This window comes from Bemisia tabaci, chromosome 3 (assembly GCF_918797505.1).
Source record: "Bemisia tabaci chromosome 3, PGI_BMITA_v3".
In the NCBI taxonomy this organism is placed as follows: Eukaryota; Metazoa; Arthropoda; class Insecta; order Hemiptera; family Aleyrodidae; genus Bemisia; species Bemisia tabaci.
Window position 1 is genome coordinate 36,014,130 of NC_092795.1, and position 16,860 is coordinate 36,030,989.

General features: G+C 41.3%; 3 protein-coding genes across 5 annotated transcripts in view; 2 read left to right on the top strand and 1 right to left on the bottom strand.

Annotated features, from left to right (window-relative positions):
• Positions 1-16,860, bottom strand: part of MCU (mitochondrial calcium uniporter) — a 389,493-nt gene that overhangs the window by 106,826 nt on the left and 265,807 nt on the right. Inside the window, exon 2 of one of the 2 annotated variants that reach the window (XM_019060585.2) lies at positions 8,232-8,324. The exons of the other annotated variant lie outside the window; for it this stretch is intronic. Within the exon in view, the coding sequence (XP_018916130.2) occupies positions 8,232-8,276 (45 nt within the window). The 5' untranslated portion in view covers positions 8,277-8,324. The remainder of the gene's footprint in view (positions 1-8,231; positions 8,325-16,860) is intronic. 2 annotated transcript variants of the gene reach the window in all.
• LOC109043390 (uncharacterized) lies at positions 198-5,464 on the top strand. The gene is made up of 3 exons (XM_019060579.2): positions 198-395; positions 2,593-2,837; positions 4,552-5,464. Exons 2-3 carry the CDS (start codon positions 2,640-2,642, stop codon positions 5,455-5,457), a joined length of 1,104 nt encoding a protein of 367 aa, XP_018916124.2. The 5' UTR covers positions 198-395; positions 2,593-2,639; the 3' UTR covers positions 5,458-5,464.
• Positions 9,129-13,168, top strand: LOC109043395 (uncharacterized). 2 transcript variants are annotated; one of them, XM_072298280.1, is made up of 3 exons: positions 9,129-9,412; positions 10,870-11,122; positions 12,420-13,168. In XM_072298280.1, the coding sequence occupies exons 2-3, from the start codon at positions 10,925-10,927 to the stop codon at positions 12,741-12,743; spliced, it is 522 nt and encodes a 173-aa protein (XP_072154381.1). In that variant the 5' UTR covers positions 9,129-9,412; positions 10,870-10,924; the 3' UTR covers positions 12,744-13,168. The 2 variants fall into 2 exon arrangements, with proteins under 2 accessions (XP_072154381.1, XP_018916132.2); XM_019060587.2 differs by having other exon boundaries at positions 9,133-9,512; positions 12,420-13,167.

A 16,860-nucleotide genomic window follows, 5' to 3' on the forward strand; every position in this document is an offset into this window, starting at 1 on the left:
TTTTCTGTTTTGATGGGAAAGCAGTCGCCTTTAGATTGAATAAGTATTGAATGAACGATCAAACAACTTTATCACACTCAGAGTTGCCATTTGTTAATTAAAGGACACTGATATCCCCTATCTAAGCGACGAAAGCTACACATTTGTCACAAAAGCGATACGGATATCTGTTAGTTCTTCCTTTCCATTTTAGCCTTGCTGTAGGCAGCGAGTTATTGCTCAGTCGATAGTGATGATCATCCTACTTCCCTCGCTTTTTAAACTTTCACAATCTCAAATGTTCCGTTTTTATGTTTTGTTTACTTGCTAACACCAATTGACTATGATGTTTTCATGACTTAGCCCTAGTGTAGGTTACACACGGAGGAAAACTCGTAACTTCTGATAAAACTCAGGCAAGTAGTCGGAACATATTTATTTTGGGATCATTCGACGAGAGAAACTCTTCCAATTAGAGTGACGGCAATGAAATAGAAGTCGAAAAGAAGGAAACGCACTATAGTTATTGTAAAAAAAAAAAAAAAAAAAATTAAATATTCATCTTAAGATAAGGCAAGAACTACCTTCCGTCGTTGAAGCGACTTGCGAGCAAGGTAGACTGCAACGAAAAAAAAATATGAAAGATTTGAAATTTCAGTGCGACACACACACACCCTCCCTCTCCCTCTCACACACTCACACAAAAACAATAAGTGAAATATTTCATTTCTTGAAAGGCTAAGGTATAGATTCAACCCGCACTCAAAAACACATTTACTGCAAAATAAAATAATTGCATTTGTAGAACATGAAGAGGTTTGAAACGTATGCACATATGATACAGCCAAAACTGCATGCATCTGAATGTTATGAACTAAATTTTTAGCTGTCTTAAAAATTGGCGACAAGAATCTAAAATCGCAATGTAATTTCCAGTGATTTCCATACTGAAATCTCAAGAAATACTTCATGTGATTTCAAGATTTTTTTAAAAGGAAAAATACTAGTCATCACTGAAACCATTGTTTCTTGAGATATTACTTTGACTTAAAGCGTCGTTTGTTGTCGACAAAATTTGGTTTCGTTGAGTTTAATCTGTGCGGATTTAACTTGGAGTCAGTTTTCTTTTAATTACAGAAACGTTGTTTTGCAGTTGTTTCTTTAACTAGACGATGGCAAAACGACGCTTTTTTAATTATAGGAATTTGATGTTGGGTTGAGTCCGTACAGATTTAACAAAACAAAAAAAAAAAAACAACAAAAAACTGAATTTTGTCGACAAGAAACGAGGCTTTAAGTAAAAGTAATACCCCAAGAATTTTTTCTTCCAGGGATGCTTACGCGTGTCATCCGAAAAGTGAGTTTTTCTCCTTAAACTACCATCCAAACGAGAGAAGATTATTTAATGATTAAAAATATGCTCAGTATCGGCCTCTATGACGCAGACTCTCAACTTGAAAATCAGATCATGATTCTGAAAACTGGTGTAAGAACTCGCAAGGAAACTCGATTTTATTACTTTTAGCTTTAGAATCAGACAAACGTTTTGAAAGATAGAGGATAAAAATACTAAGGAGCTTCGGCTCGGTTGTGTACGATGAAAAGTATGAGCACGCGCCGATCGACAGGAGGTGGCTTTAGAAAAATCGAGTTCTCTTGCGAGTCATTTGACCTGTTTTCAGAAACTGGATTCAATATTAAATTTGAGTGTTCGTCGTACATACATTTTTAAGTCACTCATTTAATCCATTTTTCGTTTGATAATTATGAAATAGGGAAGCTTAATATTTGAATGTTCCTCGTGAAGTGCACTGAGTAAAACTTCAGTTTCGATGACGAAACTTTATACTTACTTATCGATGACATTTTTTGAGTAGTGGTGGAACCCTTTACGTCCATTTTCCGTATTTTACGCACTGAAAAAAAAACTCCGGCCGTGGGAGCCGCAATTACGGGCTATATAGACAAACCGTCCGTTCGGGCCCAAAGGCCGAAAATTCCGGCTGCTGGAAGCGTAGCTTCGATTGCTCCGGGTTCAGAGGCCGAAGCTACGGCTCCAGCGGCCGGAATTTTCGGATTTGAGCCCGGACCGGACGGTATGGCTATATAGCCCGTAATTGCGGCTCCCACGGCCGGAGTTTTTTTTAGTGCGGGGGGGGGGGGGGCGGCAAAAAAGTAACGAAAATCTCTATCTCAGGTTATTAGCAGTTTAATTTCCAAAGTGCGAGAGAGATAGAGAGGAGGATGATTTTAAAAGGCATGCACTAAGAAAAATCAATTTATCATCACGAGAAAGCCTCCTGCAGCAGGTTTTGGTTGCGCGGATGACACAAGTTTCGTCATTAGAACAATAAATTGTGTGGTATAAAATTTTCATTGTGAATAGTAGTTTCATTGTAGTAATGAAACTTTCTGCCACGACTGGACAACTTCATTACGACATGGCGTAATGAAATTACGCGCTCCAGTTTCTTACTCGATCTTTTCCTTGGCAAACAAGAATGAGCCTTCGAATTTGCGGTAAAAATAAAGTAAATTGCTGTGATACAAAACCTTCACGGAGAAAACTGCAGGGACAATCTACTAATCGAAACGTATTGTTTTTTAATGAAGGTAATGAAATGGACCGCCTTTCTCGGGACAAGGAATAAAAATTAACCATGTCTCCTGCCAAGAAAATGGTGTTTAAGGGCCAACAAATTTTATTCTGCACGAGTGTATTGCTATCATCGTTTGGGATGACGACTGCACTGCCGGAAGTCAGAGCTGATTGCGGACGAATGATGGTACAAGGTTATCTTTCGTGTGAAATCAAACATAACAACAACATAATTCCATACAACGGCCCATCAAAACAGGTATTTCATTCCTTCAATTCCGGAATTTAATTTGATTCTTCAACGAAGCATTGTTCTTTCTCGTTGAACAAACTTGTTCATTACCTTAAACTATAAAATTTCAAGAAATGGGTAGCGGCATGAATAATGAATACACACTTCTATTTTTAAGGTATGAATGTATACCGGTGTATATTCTTTAGGAAAATATTGTGTGCACTCCGAAAATGGTACTACTAAATCTAATTCTGGTTCTAAGTTCCTATGAAATACGAAAAATGAATACAATGAATGAATACTTATTTCAATGTAGTCTCCTTAATTTGTCTCCGATTTTTCTTAAACTTGCGCGGGCGAATAAATTTCTTAAGTAACTTTCGGGAGGAGCCTTATTTTAGCCTTATTTACTCTGACGAGCGAGCCGATTATTGAAATTGATGGACAAAGCTATAGACAAAGAAGACAAAAGAGATATGAAGGAATCCTATTGGTGGAAGCAGGTGGTTGCGATGGACAAAGGAGGTAGGTAGTAGACTAACTAGCGGCAACCCACGAGAAACCCTATTGTTGCTCCATGATTTTCACCCTTAGTCTATAGCAGCCAACGATTTCAACCTATAGGATCGCTCCATACTCCATATGTCTTTTTTGTATATATAGCTTTGTCTATTAATTTCAATTATCAGCCCGCAGCTCTAACATTGATGATTCGTGATCGAGACATGCGAGACAGGACCTTCATACCTTATTAAGGTGATTCTATGTGACCTAGGGGCAAGATCCGTCTCTGCGTTTGATCCGTTAACTTTGATTAACTGGACGTATTTCTGTCAAACTGAACTAAGCGCCATCGGGTGAGAAAGGGAGAGGGGGGCTTGGATTGGCGGCGAAATCGGGCTTCGGGCTCACTCCGTCCTATACTCGCAATGCTTTTCCATGGCGCTTGGTTCCGTTTGACAGAACGCGCTATCCGGCATTCTATATAATTTCCTCAAAGGAACTGAAATTGGCGCTTAGTTCCGTTTGACAGAAATACGTCCAACTGATCCATAACGTGTGATAGTTACTGAGTAGAACGACATGAACTTCGTAAAGATTCATAGGAAATCGATATCAGAATAACTACCATAACGGAGGTCGCTCATTGAGTCAACGGGCGACGTCCCTGATGAATCTTCACAAAGATGTCATTCCACTCAGTATTAAAGCTGCTACACGCTATGGGTCAGTTTCTTGCATAATCTTGTACATTACGATGGTTATCACTTCTCAAAGACTCAAACCACTTCGCAGCGCAACGTAAAGGCGGGTCTCATCCCTAGATCACATAGAATCACCTAACGGACCGCGTTCGTGGTTACGGAACTCGAGAAGCTACACTGCAAAAATTCTGGCAAAGTTAGGCCGTGACCTCTCCGTTGGTGGGATGGATGGGGGGGGGGGGGGCAAATATTGCAGGTTTTAATATTTCCTATTTGTTTCAATTATCTGGATACTATATATGTATCAAGCCGCTACCTCGGCGCACTAGAGCGCTCTGCGACTTCAAATCGCCATCGGAATCGATCCTTCCCACAAATCATCGGGCAGATTACACCGTCAGATCTCCCCCTCCACTCCCTTCCGCCAACCTTTTACTGGGCGTCCACGCCGCCTTCTTCCGGGAGAATCTGGATCCTACTTTTTCAATAAAGAGTAAAAGAAGAAATTCTATTTTTTTTCTTTTTTGTCACAGGTTTTCCCAGATCTACGTCTCGGGCTGATAACTTACAGATGCGACCACGAGGCCGGCTACTTCATTTCGAGGATGGAATGCGAGAAATGCAACTTCACGTGCAGAGCGGAGGAATCGTCGACCGAAGCGATAACGTGCCCGGTGGACCCTGCCCCGTTCTGGTCGGGGCTTTTCCTGGGGATCTTGGCCGGGGCGGTAACGTGCGCTCTCGGCTTGAAAACAGCCCGACGGGCCGTCGCATCGGTGGGCAAAAATCTGGACAGGACCCGAGGCAACTCCGTCGCCACCGTTTACAAAGAGGACAAGGTGCTCTTGCAGGCTGACGAGGGTGACCGCAGCGAGACACGCTCCGCGGACTCGGCCGAGAATCGCGGCTCACCAAAAACCAAGAGGAAGAAGACTCTAATGTCAGCGATCACCGGTCTCCTGATGTTCGGACCTGCAAACGCTTGCGACGTGGTCGTCACCGTCGATTCGGGCGACGTGACGATGGTCTGCCACGACTTGGTCTGCGCGCCGCAGACATCATTCCCGGTCCGGCCGAACCAAGAGATCTGCATCGAAAACCACGGGGGAGTCCGAGTCTCCGTCAAAGTCACGGGTATCTTCACGACGGTGCGCTACGATCTCGCCTACTACACGGCGGACTACACGGTCAACGCGCGATCGGTGAGCAACTGCTGCACCGACTCCGACGAGACCAACTGCTGGGACAAGAAGCGGGAACTGCCACCGGCGGGCCAGGGAGAAGCTCGAGACGCAGGCGGGCAACGCGTCCATCAACTTCCAGTGCCTGTGGTCCAATCAGAACAAGCTGTACACCAACTGCGCCTACTTCGCGAGGACGGAGAGAGAGGGGGGCTTGTTCCCGGTGCTGCAGAAGAGTTTCGAGAGCAGGGAGGTTAGACTCCACGTGGGCGGAGCGCCGTACGCGAGAGAGCGCACGTTGGTGCTGAACGACTTCACTCCGACGCGCAACCTCGACTTGTCCACATTCGGTTTCGAAACGATGCCCATCTCGGTGGTCGGCTCCTTCTCGCAATCGTCTCCTTTCCGATCTTTACTACTATACAATAGTACGTTTTACTACGTCGATAGCGCAGAGCCAGGCGCCCCGAGGAGCGGTATGCTTGGCGATTTCCAAGTGGCCCCGAAGGATAATACCACGGCGTCCGCTGACCCCATTATAACATGCGAGGCCCCGTCCGGCAGCTGCAACTGCAAGTGCTCTTATTCCCAGAACAGCAGCATCAAAACGTTTCAAAGTCGGCTGGAGGACCACGAACCGCTTCAACGGTACATCACGGTGAGCACCAGTCCATGGGTGATGTACCACTACGAGAGGGAGGAGAAAGGCGAGATGCTTCTTCAGTTGGGGAAGAGGGTGAGCGATTCAGGGCAGAGGAGAGGTAAGTGCGACGTCGGATTGTTGGGCGTTCACGGTTGCGTTTCTTGCGAGAATCCAGCGTCGATAATCTTCCAAGCGAATCGGAGCACGATCGAACGATCAGGGGTGGTGCCGTTCCTGTCCAACTGCACGTTCGACCAGAACACGGTCAACTGCGACTATGAGCCGACCGAGTTGGTTTTGCAGGGTCGGCCCGACGCTTGCTGGTTTCGGATACCGACGCTCAAGAAGGAATTCAACGTCAGGGTGAAATATTACGCATTCGGAGGAGACGAACCCATTGTTAAGGATAAGTGCACGCGGGTCTACTTCAGCGTGGGAGAGGCCTTGCGGCATTTGGTGACTAGCAGCACTTTCGTCGAGACGTTTCTGGCAACTGTGATTAGTATCATAATTCTAGCTTTAGGCTTTCTGATAGTTATTAGGATTCTGCACAAAGGTGAGCCGATTTGCTCGGCAAATTTTGTACGCAATGCAGACGACCTGCTCGAGCTGTAAAACTGTTTAAAAAAACAAATACAAAAAATCCAAGAAAATAAACACTCTCTTCTGTTTAGTTTGTCAACGTAGAGTACCCCTGCTAAAAATGGTGAGTACAAATGAGTAGAAAATTAGTCATATAAATAGGATTTCAACTTATATGAATAGTATTGCACTCATATGAGCAGAATTTCCCCATCCAGTTTCCGCCAACTCATGTGACTAGAGATTTCAACTCACATGAGTCAGCGTTGAATCTACCGTGTTACAAGTGTGTCTTACCGTGTGTACAAGTTCTGACTAGTGTCAACGTCGAAAGCGAACATTTTGCGCAAATTTCATACCGTCGATCGATGGACTGTTTAATCGAAAACCTCAAAAGTGATATCTGCTTCCTGCTGCTTTCAGCCTTATCGAAATCAACTTTCACGTACAACTTATAGAGGATCACAGTTGCGGCTCATGTTCTGCAGTCAGCTGTTGTTTCCAAATTCGCGGGTTTTAGGGGGGAGGAGGGGGGGGGGGGTTTACCTGTGCTACGTGAAATTTAATTCAAGTCAACTTTCTTTTCCCATGCAGCGTTCGTAAATTCTTGACACAGAGCCTTCTCATCAAAATAACGTTTAGGAGGGTAGGTTCCAATCAATACTGTTTTCTTATACTGACAGTGTGACTAACTGGCTTACTAGTCTACACTCTTATGATTTTGTGAAATTACTTCTTCCGCACGGAAAAGAGATTTTACTGATGATATAAATATTAAACATTAAACAAAATAGAACATAATAATTAAGGTGAAAGTTTTGCCCTCTCTGACTTTCGGATGTGGACTCGCTGATTCATTGGACTGACTAATTAAATTTTAGCTGATAAATCCCGGAATAAAAAAAACGTGATGCATGAAACTGACCGATGAGATCGCATCTTTGGACTGATTTTCTGTTGCAATTTGTTTTGTCCGACAGTAATCATCATAGTCGGAGACTTGACATTTACGGTTCATTCAATAATAAATGCTATTCCTGATTGAATTTAATGTTGTGACCACACAGTTGTGTTGAATAATCTCTTTTCCAGCGAGTTTAATGAAAATCTACATTAGAAAGCATGTCCCTTAGCACATGGGACAAGAATATGGTATTATATACATAACTTCAGTGCTCTATTTTATCATCAAGTGACCATTACTGGATTTTAGCTTCTTTTGAGTTTAAGGCTTAGCGGCCGCACTTTGCTCTCCTTCGATCTGAAAAGGACGAACTTATTTTCTTCTTTTTATGCCGGGAAAATTCCTTACACTGGAAAAAAAACCACACTGGATCTGGAGTCCAGACTCTTGAAAACATTGACAAGAAAAAGGACTCTTCATTCAATCAGATTTAAGCTAAAATCAAAAGGAAATCCGCTCAAATTAAGAGGCTTGGTTCTTGATTTAAGCTTCAATCTGATTGAATCAACAATCCTTTCTCTTGTTAATGTTTTCAAGAGTCTGGACTCTACATCGAATGTGTTTTTTCCCCAGTGTAGGAGTGTGAAACTACCTTAGGGGATTCAGACTTCCTTCAATATGTTCCTGGATACAAACGAAAACTGACTTATTTCAGGCTACATAGGTCAATACCCCGATTTCTCAAAAGATGCCTGTACTCAAACAGATTTTACCAGAGAACTAGACAGAATTTTCAAAAAAAATCAGAGCATTAGCTGTGCTTTGACAGTTTTTAGACGTTCTACATTAAAATTGCATAATTTATTGGGAGGCGAAGGGCGATTCAAAAGGCAATGTACATACGCAAATAGTCATTGTAAACATGATACAGAACACGGCATCCTTCATTGAATTAAGACAGGAATAAGAAACAATCCGACAGTTACATTTGCTCACCTGCAACATACAATACAAACACGACATTTAAGATATATGAACTTTTCAAACTTTCTGTGTTAGAGCGAATTACTTCCAATTCTAATGGATGAATATTAAACCAGGTTAATTTTAATGATTATGTTCTGCAGATTCTTCAGAGGCGACCAAAATTATAAGTACTTTTTCGGCCTTAAACGTTCAGAAGCAATTCAAGTTTATAATTGTGGATCCAGGAACACAACAATCAATACACATTGAACCGATTAAAACTCACCTTTAATATTCAATGAGAAAAAGTTGGTCTTTGCCGAATGAATCGATTATCATGAAGCTGGATATTTATCGCAAAAATTCCATTAAGAGAGATTTTTTTAGGAAATATTGATCACGATAATGAGAAATCTTTTGGATAAACATCTTTTGGTTTCAAAATAAGAATTAGGTAACATTTTAAAGGGGGTGGACCGGACTTTTGGGACACCCCGTATACTTTTCCAGAGCTTACTTCAAATAAAGTACTCCGTATTTTTACATGATAAAATGAAGCACCAACAATAAAGTTATACTCTAGTATTCCAAATGACTTTAAAGAAGCATAGATCTCAATTATTATTTTAGTACGAAATAAATGAAGCATTAAAAAATGCAGCAAAAATTCAAAGGAATAAACATATTAGACAACTCATATAATCGATTGGAAATAGCGTTTTGATCGACGTGATTCTCAATGGGGAGGTCTAGGCTTGCATTGCGACGGCAAGGGGGAAAATAATCATCGTACATGATTCATGACCGAGGTGACCGTTCTACAATGTAACATAAAACCAAACCGGCAACACTGCAAAAATAAATTATCCTATTTCACCCAGTTTATCGTATTAACAAAAAACCAGATAAAGGAATCAGTCGACTATCGTCTTCCACCAGTTGAATCTAGCAGTCCCCTTTCCCAGTTCTATAAAACTTCTGTGATTCGCGAGTTGTACGGTAGCGTAGGATCTTAACTGGTGAGTTGGTCGAATGACTACCTAAAGCTGCATTTTACCCGACTGCCGGCGACGTTGAATTCCCTTAAGTGTGCTTGGCTCCTGATGGCAGGATTTCAGGTGAGAAGTTAAAATTGAAAAATCTTTAATCTAGAGGGACCAGAAACGAAAGAAGTACCCACGAAGGCAACGAGCAATTGATAGGAGACCGATCGACTGAGTAAGTAACAAGCAGACTAGTTTTTAAATAAAAATTTCACGTGGGACACGCATTGAACCTATTGGAACTCCCGAATTCAACTCATACATCGACGGTGTAAGTCAGCAATCACATAACTCGGTTTGCGACGTCGCAGAATTCCTGTCATACTTTCTTTTTTGAACGGGAAACTACTCAACTGCAATTCTTCAAAACTGCCGTGATTTTTTCTCTGTGCGAAGAAAATTCTGCAAAAACTTCAAGGAATGATGTCAATTTGTTCTCCTTTAAAAAAATAACATAGAGGCGGAGATTTTCAGACACCGTAAACGAGATATGTGATTGCGGACTTACGCCGTCGAAATGGACCAAATTTTAAGCATTAGAAATCGCCAAAAATTAAAACAATAAGATTTTAAGATACACCTGACCTACATTCTCCTGTGAGGTGAGTTATGAAACGACAGATGTAAGATCCACCCGATCCACCTCTGACGTAAGGGCGTATCTCTATTTCTGCGTGAGCCCCAGAAAGCGTGGATTACAGTGGCGTGGCGTGCTTTGCGATACATCGATTGATCGGCCATTGAAACCAATGAAAAAGTATCGATAAACAGGGTGTTCGCAGCGAACACCTTAATAATCGATTGTTTACCACAGCTTCAAATGGGGAAATATCGATAGATCGCAAAGCATGCCACGCCACTGATGGATTAACATGTAAAACTGGGCTCACGTGACACTGAGATACGCTCTTACTCCGGAGGGGCGACGAATTAGTTGCCTGATTGGCATCCCGAAGGAGTAATGCGACAACATGTTTTCGATCTCGCTTGCTCCGCCTTAAATTCGGCGTGCCACGTCATTTATGGATCGTTACTTATGGTCCGCGGTCTTGATAATAATGAATCAAGAACAGATTGTTTTCTTTATTTATTATACATGGCTATTTCATTGATTCTAGCTTCGCCTTACGGAAACATGCAAATAGTGACAACACAATTTTTCTCATTTTAAAGTACATTACTTCATGAAATTTGATCGAAAAGTTCTTTCTTTTCTCACTCTCGACTGGTCAATTTAAGAGGTATTAGTTACAACAGCCATACAAAAAATAAAAAAACTCTCTTGAAGCCGATAACTTAGATACAAATTTATGAAATTCTGAGTATGCCTGAGTTCTGTACTTTCCTCCCCTTTCCCTCCCCCTCCATCTTTTTTAATTCCCTTTTCTCTGTAGTTTCATTCCATTCTTGTATAAATGTCTTCCATTTAGACCTTTCGCTCGACAACGCAACATGGGTGATACTTGACACCAGACACAGAATATGTATTAGCAGTATGGGAGAATTCAATTCGTTTCTTTCTTGCATTTCAGGTCGAAGAGGTTAGAATAAAAACCGTGCTGAAAATTCGAGCCGTAAACCATTATAATGCTCGAGTTATCCCGATCTTCATGTGTGAAGGTGGCAGCTTTGGTCATCACGATGATGTTTCTGATCGCAGGGATTGCAGCCTCGCTTACTCCGAAAGTCTGGGTCGATTGCGGGCATCTCATGGTGCAAGGCTACAACTCTTGCCAAATCAACCACAACGACGAGGAGATTCCGTATGCAGGCCCCGAAAAAACGGTATCAGCTTTTGCGTCGTTTCCAGCGAATGATTTTCTGATTTGAACCCGATATTGTACGCAACTCTTGGAGAGGGTTATAATGAGTGGGTGGGAATGTGAGAATGACGTATCGATAGCTCACAAAGTTGAAAAATGAATACCTTTATTGCAACGTGTGAAAACCTTCGACCATGATTAACTCTCTTTCAAAATATCGACCGAAACATCTTACGCCTTAATTAGTTTGGAGACAGATTCAAGATCAAGAACAAGGTATAACAGGGATTTGCCTTGGCATTAAATTTAAAAAAAAAAAAAAAAAAAAAAAAAAAAAAAAAAAAAAAAAACCCGGAAGAATAAAGTCTAAACGAAGAAAAAGTATCTTTCAAAGATAAAAGTGTGGATGGGAACCTACCTTAAATTGATCAAAATCTGTCAAAGTTTTTAATTTTAATTTTTCGTAGAGGAAAATCATTACAATTTCTTGCACGGATGGATCTATTCCCGAAGTTACTCTGTTGAATCTCACTCAAAATTTGTTCAAATCGTTCTTTCAGAAGAGCGATGTTAGGGGTCTCTTTAAACTTCCCTTGATCATGATGAGCAATCGTTCTTTCGCGCCGAGAATGAAGCGATAAGTGCCAGGAGTCAAAACGCCTTCACGTCCATGCGTATGCAACACACATATTCATTAAAGCTCGAATAGTTGCATCCAGGCTTTATGTCAAAACAAGGGTTGGTGCTGTTCAATGCTCTATACTGTGAATAAGGCCCCAAGGCTCAATGTTCTAATTCAACTCTTATTTTACTACTCAATATATTTTCCCTCGAATTCGATTTTTTACACGAGAAAATGTGCAGAGATAGTTAAGCTCTGAACTACTTGTAAATTAACGTTGAATTCGCCAGTATTATAAGTAATAATAATGCGATTACTCACGCGCATGCTGGCTTCCTTTTTGAACATTTATGGTAGACGCGCGTGTCGCCCCCCCCCCCCCTCCCCCAATATGGGCCTTCTCCAGTGCCAAAACTAACGCTCTAATACTAAAAACACTAAAAAAATCAATTAATTGTCCTCGCGACATTGAGCATGTTTCAAAAGTGTGTTTGTGTTTTTAGTATTTTAGCGTTAGTTTCGGCACTGAAGAAGACCCATGAGGGGGGGGGGGGAGGGAAGGGCGAAACGCGCGTCTGCCATAAATTTTCAAAAAGGAAGCCAGAAAACTCGTGAGTAATTGCATTACTTGTAAATTATTTTCATCCCCAAAAAAGGACTTGGATCCATTCTGTTTAATTGGATTCGTTGGTTTCAGACAATCCCCGACCTGCGGTTTGGCCTCGTCACTTACGTATGCGACCACGAGCTGGGCTACTTCATGTCCGAAACGGACTGCGAGAAATGCGGATTGAACTGCACTGAGGAAGCTTCCGTGGACCCGTCACCCTGTCCGGCCGATTCGACCCAATTCTGGGCAGGACTCGTCCTAGGCGTGGGCGTCTACGTCTTGATCGGAGCTCTCACTTACAAGCGACTTTTGCGCCTCCTGGATAACGTTCTCGCCGGGTCGGCCGACGACGTCGCAACTGGGACCCAGGCTCACGACGCGGCCAAGTCGAGTAAAAACGACTGGCCATGAGTAATACATGGACCAACCAAGTTCCAGCTCTTCAATTGGACTGCATTTTGCAATTTGGAAATATAAATTCTGGCCCGGTTTAAAAACAACGTATGTGCCATTAGTTTCCCCATGCACATAAGTGTTTTTTTAGATGAGCCAGAATTTATAGTTCCAAATTGCAAAACGCAGTCCAATTGTCCACGGCAAGAAAATGTTATGCAGGGTTATTCAAAAGTCACGTTCCACTAGCCATGCCTTTAGTTCTAATTGGACTACATTTTGCAATTAGGAACTATAAATTTCGGCCCGGTTCAAAAACAACGTATGTGCCATTAGTTTCCCTATGCACATAAGTGTTTCTCCATAAGAGTCAGAATTTATAGCTCCAAATTGCAAAATGCAGTTCAATTAAGATACGCTGAAAAAAATAAACTCCGGCCGTGGGAGCCGCAATTACGGGCTATATAGACATACCGTCCGTTCCGGGCCAAAAGGCCGAAAATTCCGGCTGCTGGAGGCGTAGCTTCAATTGCTCCGGGTTCAGAGGCCGAAGCTACGGCTCCAGCAGCCGGAATTTTCGACCTTAGAGCCCGGAACGGACGGTATGTCTATATAGCCCTTCAATGCGGCTCCCACGGCCGGAGTTTTTTTTTTTCAGTGTATCGATTCAGGGTTTGTGACGTTTTTCCTCATATCGAGAGGGAAACTTTTTTAGGTACTTTCCAGTTTTGACCCCCTCGGGGGGAGGGGGGCGGGGCGGGATGCGACTCAACATTTTCAAATGGCCATCCTCCTCATGACCAGTGGTGCGTGACTTTTGAATAGCCCTGTATTTACCCTGCTAAACACGGCCACACTGAGAAAAAGCTATGCCTTGTAAACCAATTATTGTTTTACATGGAAAACCACTAATACTAGTAAAGGCAATACATAATAAAATAACAACCTAACTGGGGAAAGGCTGCAAAAGGGAACAAATCAAAAGAAATCCCCAGAACGTTTCAAAATAGCTGCAACTCCATTATCAACTGGAAACAAAAATTAAATAAAAATGGGTCGTCGATTCGCTGTTATTGCGAGACTGAGACAGTGAGCCTCGTCCTGTCTCGTTTGAGTCTTGGTCCCGCAATAACAGCGAATCGACGACTCATTTTTATTTAATTTTCGTTTCCGGTTGATAATAGAATTGTAACTATTTCGAAACGTTCCAGGTTTTTCTTTTGATTTGTTTCCCTTTTATTTTGCAGCCTTTCCCAAAATCAAGTTGTAATTTTACTAGGTGTTTTTGGCAACATAATAATATAATAATAACCCATATACCTTCGTGAAGGTATATACACCTAAGTATGGTACGAGATACCTTGGTATGGTTCACAGCAGACTGAGAATCATTAGTTCATTTGCCAATATTAGTCGCGTTCCATATGAACCACTAACTGGTTTATAAAGCCAAGGATTCGTACTACCATGGGTACATTGGTGACATGCTGAAAGCAAACAACGTAGCAAAATGGTATGAACTTGGTCAAAGAGGCCACTATGCAACCAGTATCATAAAGAGAAAAAAAAAAACTTGGGTTAAACAACAGTCATTATACTGCCGTGTTAGGGAATAACGTCGTATGAGCCTTCAAGCGTTGTCATTCTTTCTTCGATGAAAAACGAATTTACTGCGAAAATCGTAAACATTTTTCTGAAAAATTTACAGACAATTATTTATCACAATATATTCTAGGACATCTGAAAATCTCAAGGAAATATACGCGTGATTTCCTTTAAAAAAAAAAAATCATGTTTTAGCCGGGGAAATTCGGTGACTCTCGAATGTGCATACGGCTTTCTTCCTCAGTACGGAGAATAGTTCAGTGGCGCTTTTCGCTTCAGGACTGAGCCTATAGGCGAGCGAACTAACCAATGGACCACTAGACAAGGTACGAATTTCAGCATTCTGATACAGGTTTCTCAACCAAAATTTCACTTAGAACACGATACGCACAACGAAAATTACCAAAATCAACTCCTGACGAAGATATTTAATGATTCTTGATGCGTGAATTCAAACCACCCGCTCATGAAAACTCAATGCTCTACGTGATTCACACCGCGCGCTAAATGTTTATCATGACAGTCTCTGCGATGTAAAAATCTTCAACTTCAATCTTGACACTTTGTCTCAGCTATAGCAAATTACCAATAGTTTGAACAACACATGGTGGAAAATGAACATTGCTCGATTGAGAAGCTTGCTGAAACCGTTGTAGTGCGCGATTTGACTCACGTAGAGCTTTGAGTTTCTTGTGAGCGGGCAGTTCAAATTCCTCGTAATCAGTGCAAAATAAAAACGTTAATATCTTCGTTAGAAGTTGATTTCGGTAATTTTCGTAGTGTGAATCGTGTTCTACGTGAAATTCTGGTTAAGAAACATGTATCAGATTGCTTAAATTCGTACCTTGTCTAGTGGTCCATTCAGTTCATAGAACTAAATGATCACGTCACTGAACTAAAAACCTCCGTCGATAAGAAAAATATTTCATGTGAATCAAAATCGTTAAGTTCGTATGACCCACGTTTTTTTCTCCGTGCATGTTTAAATGTTGGCCCCATCATAGTGACATACTTATCTCAACAGAATACCCTATTGTTAAGATGTTGGCACCATGTTGGCGTGTTACCATGTTTTACCTATACCTACGTGGTCGTTCAGCAGGGTCACTCATGTAAACCATTTAGATTGAATAAAAGCGAAAATTTCGGCAACTATTACCAAACCTCTGTCAATATTTTTAATAGAAAACCTGATTACCCCCTGTTAAAATTCAAGTTTAATGAAAATTGAACACAAATGCGGTCTATTCACCAATTTATCAGTCAATGACGTTGAACATTTTATTCGCCAACCTGGGGCGTGTTGATATCGCTTGAAATGAACCAGCTAAAATATTCAACAAAACACGAAGATTTGTTTTGGTAACCAATATAGGAATTCAATCAATGCTTGGACGATGTTCGATGTAAATCCAGGATTAGAAATTCAAAATTGAAATTATTTCAGTCATAACAGCTATCCGTCAGAAGAAAACAAGGAAGCCCCTGAAACTTTTGGAGTAAAGTCTTCAACAGTTCCTGATTTTCAAAGATATGTGTCATTGATGAAATCACCAACTAGCAATATTACATCCTTAGGATCAGCGTTTACACTGTGAGATGCTGCTAATTTAGATTCTTCATTCATTAGTCAATAGTATACATATAACAGCTCAATGAATACGGACCCCCCGAAGCGCTAAAAAACCAGTTGAAACGTAAACGTTGAGAGAATAGAAGACAGCTGAGATAAATTGTAACAAGACGCGAACGCGTTTTTGAGTTGACAGCATGTTTGACTTGAACTTGGCACGAGCCAGCCAGTTTATTGACCCATTATGCGTATTTCTTCGTTCAAAAAGGAGGACGGAGTCCTACTCCTCATCTAATTTAAGTCACTAATAAGTACCCATGTTTCTATACATATATTCGACCAGCCTCGTGCCACACATACGTAACAGCTAAAGTTTTCTTATCACATGAAATATACATATCGACGGTGTAAGTCGGCAATCACATAACTCGGTTTGCGACGTCGCAGACTTCCTGTCACACTTTATTTTTTGAACGGAAAACTACTCAACGGCAATCCTTTAAAACTGCTGTGATTTTCCTTCTCTATGCGAGGAAAATTCTGCATAAACTTCAAGGAATGACGTCAATTTGTTCTCCTTTAAAAAATTTAACATAGAGGCGGAGATTTTCAGACACCGCAAACGAGTTATGTGATTGCCGACTTACACCGTCGATATGTCTCAACGATGAAATTGGCAAAAGTTCAGGCAAAATAACTTTACCTGCGCACCTAGTAAAACGTTTCGAATCGGTGTTTTTACTTCTTTTTCGTTTTTCAATTTTATGAAACTGTCATAATGGGTCTTAGTTGCGCGGAAAAAATTATACATCGAACATTTATAGAATTTAATTGTATAAATCAAACAAATATTGTTGTATTAAAAACATCTCCCGATCCCATCCAAAGATCTATTTACAGATAAGTTTTACCCTTTTCATCCGTTTGTGCGGATACCGGAATTGCAGTACGCACACA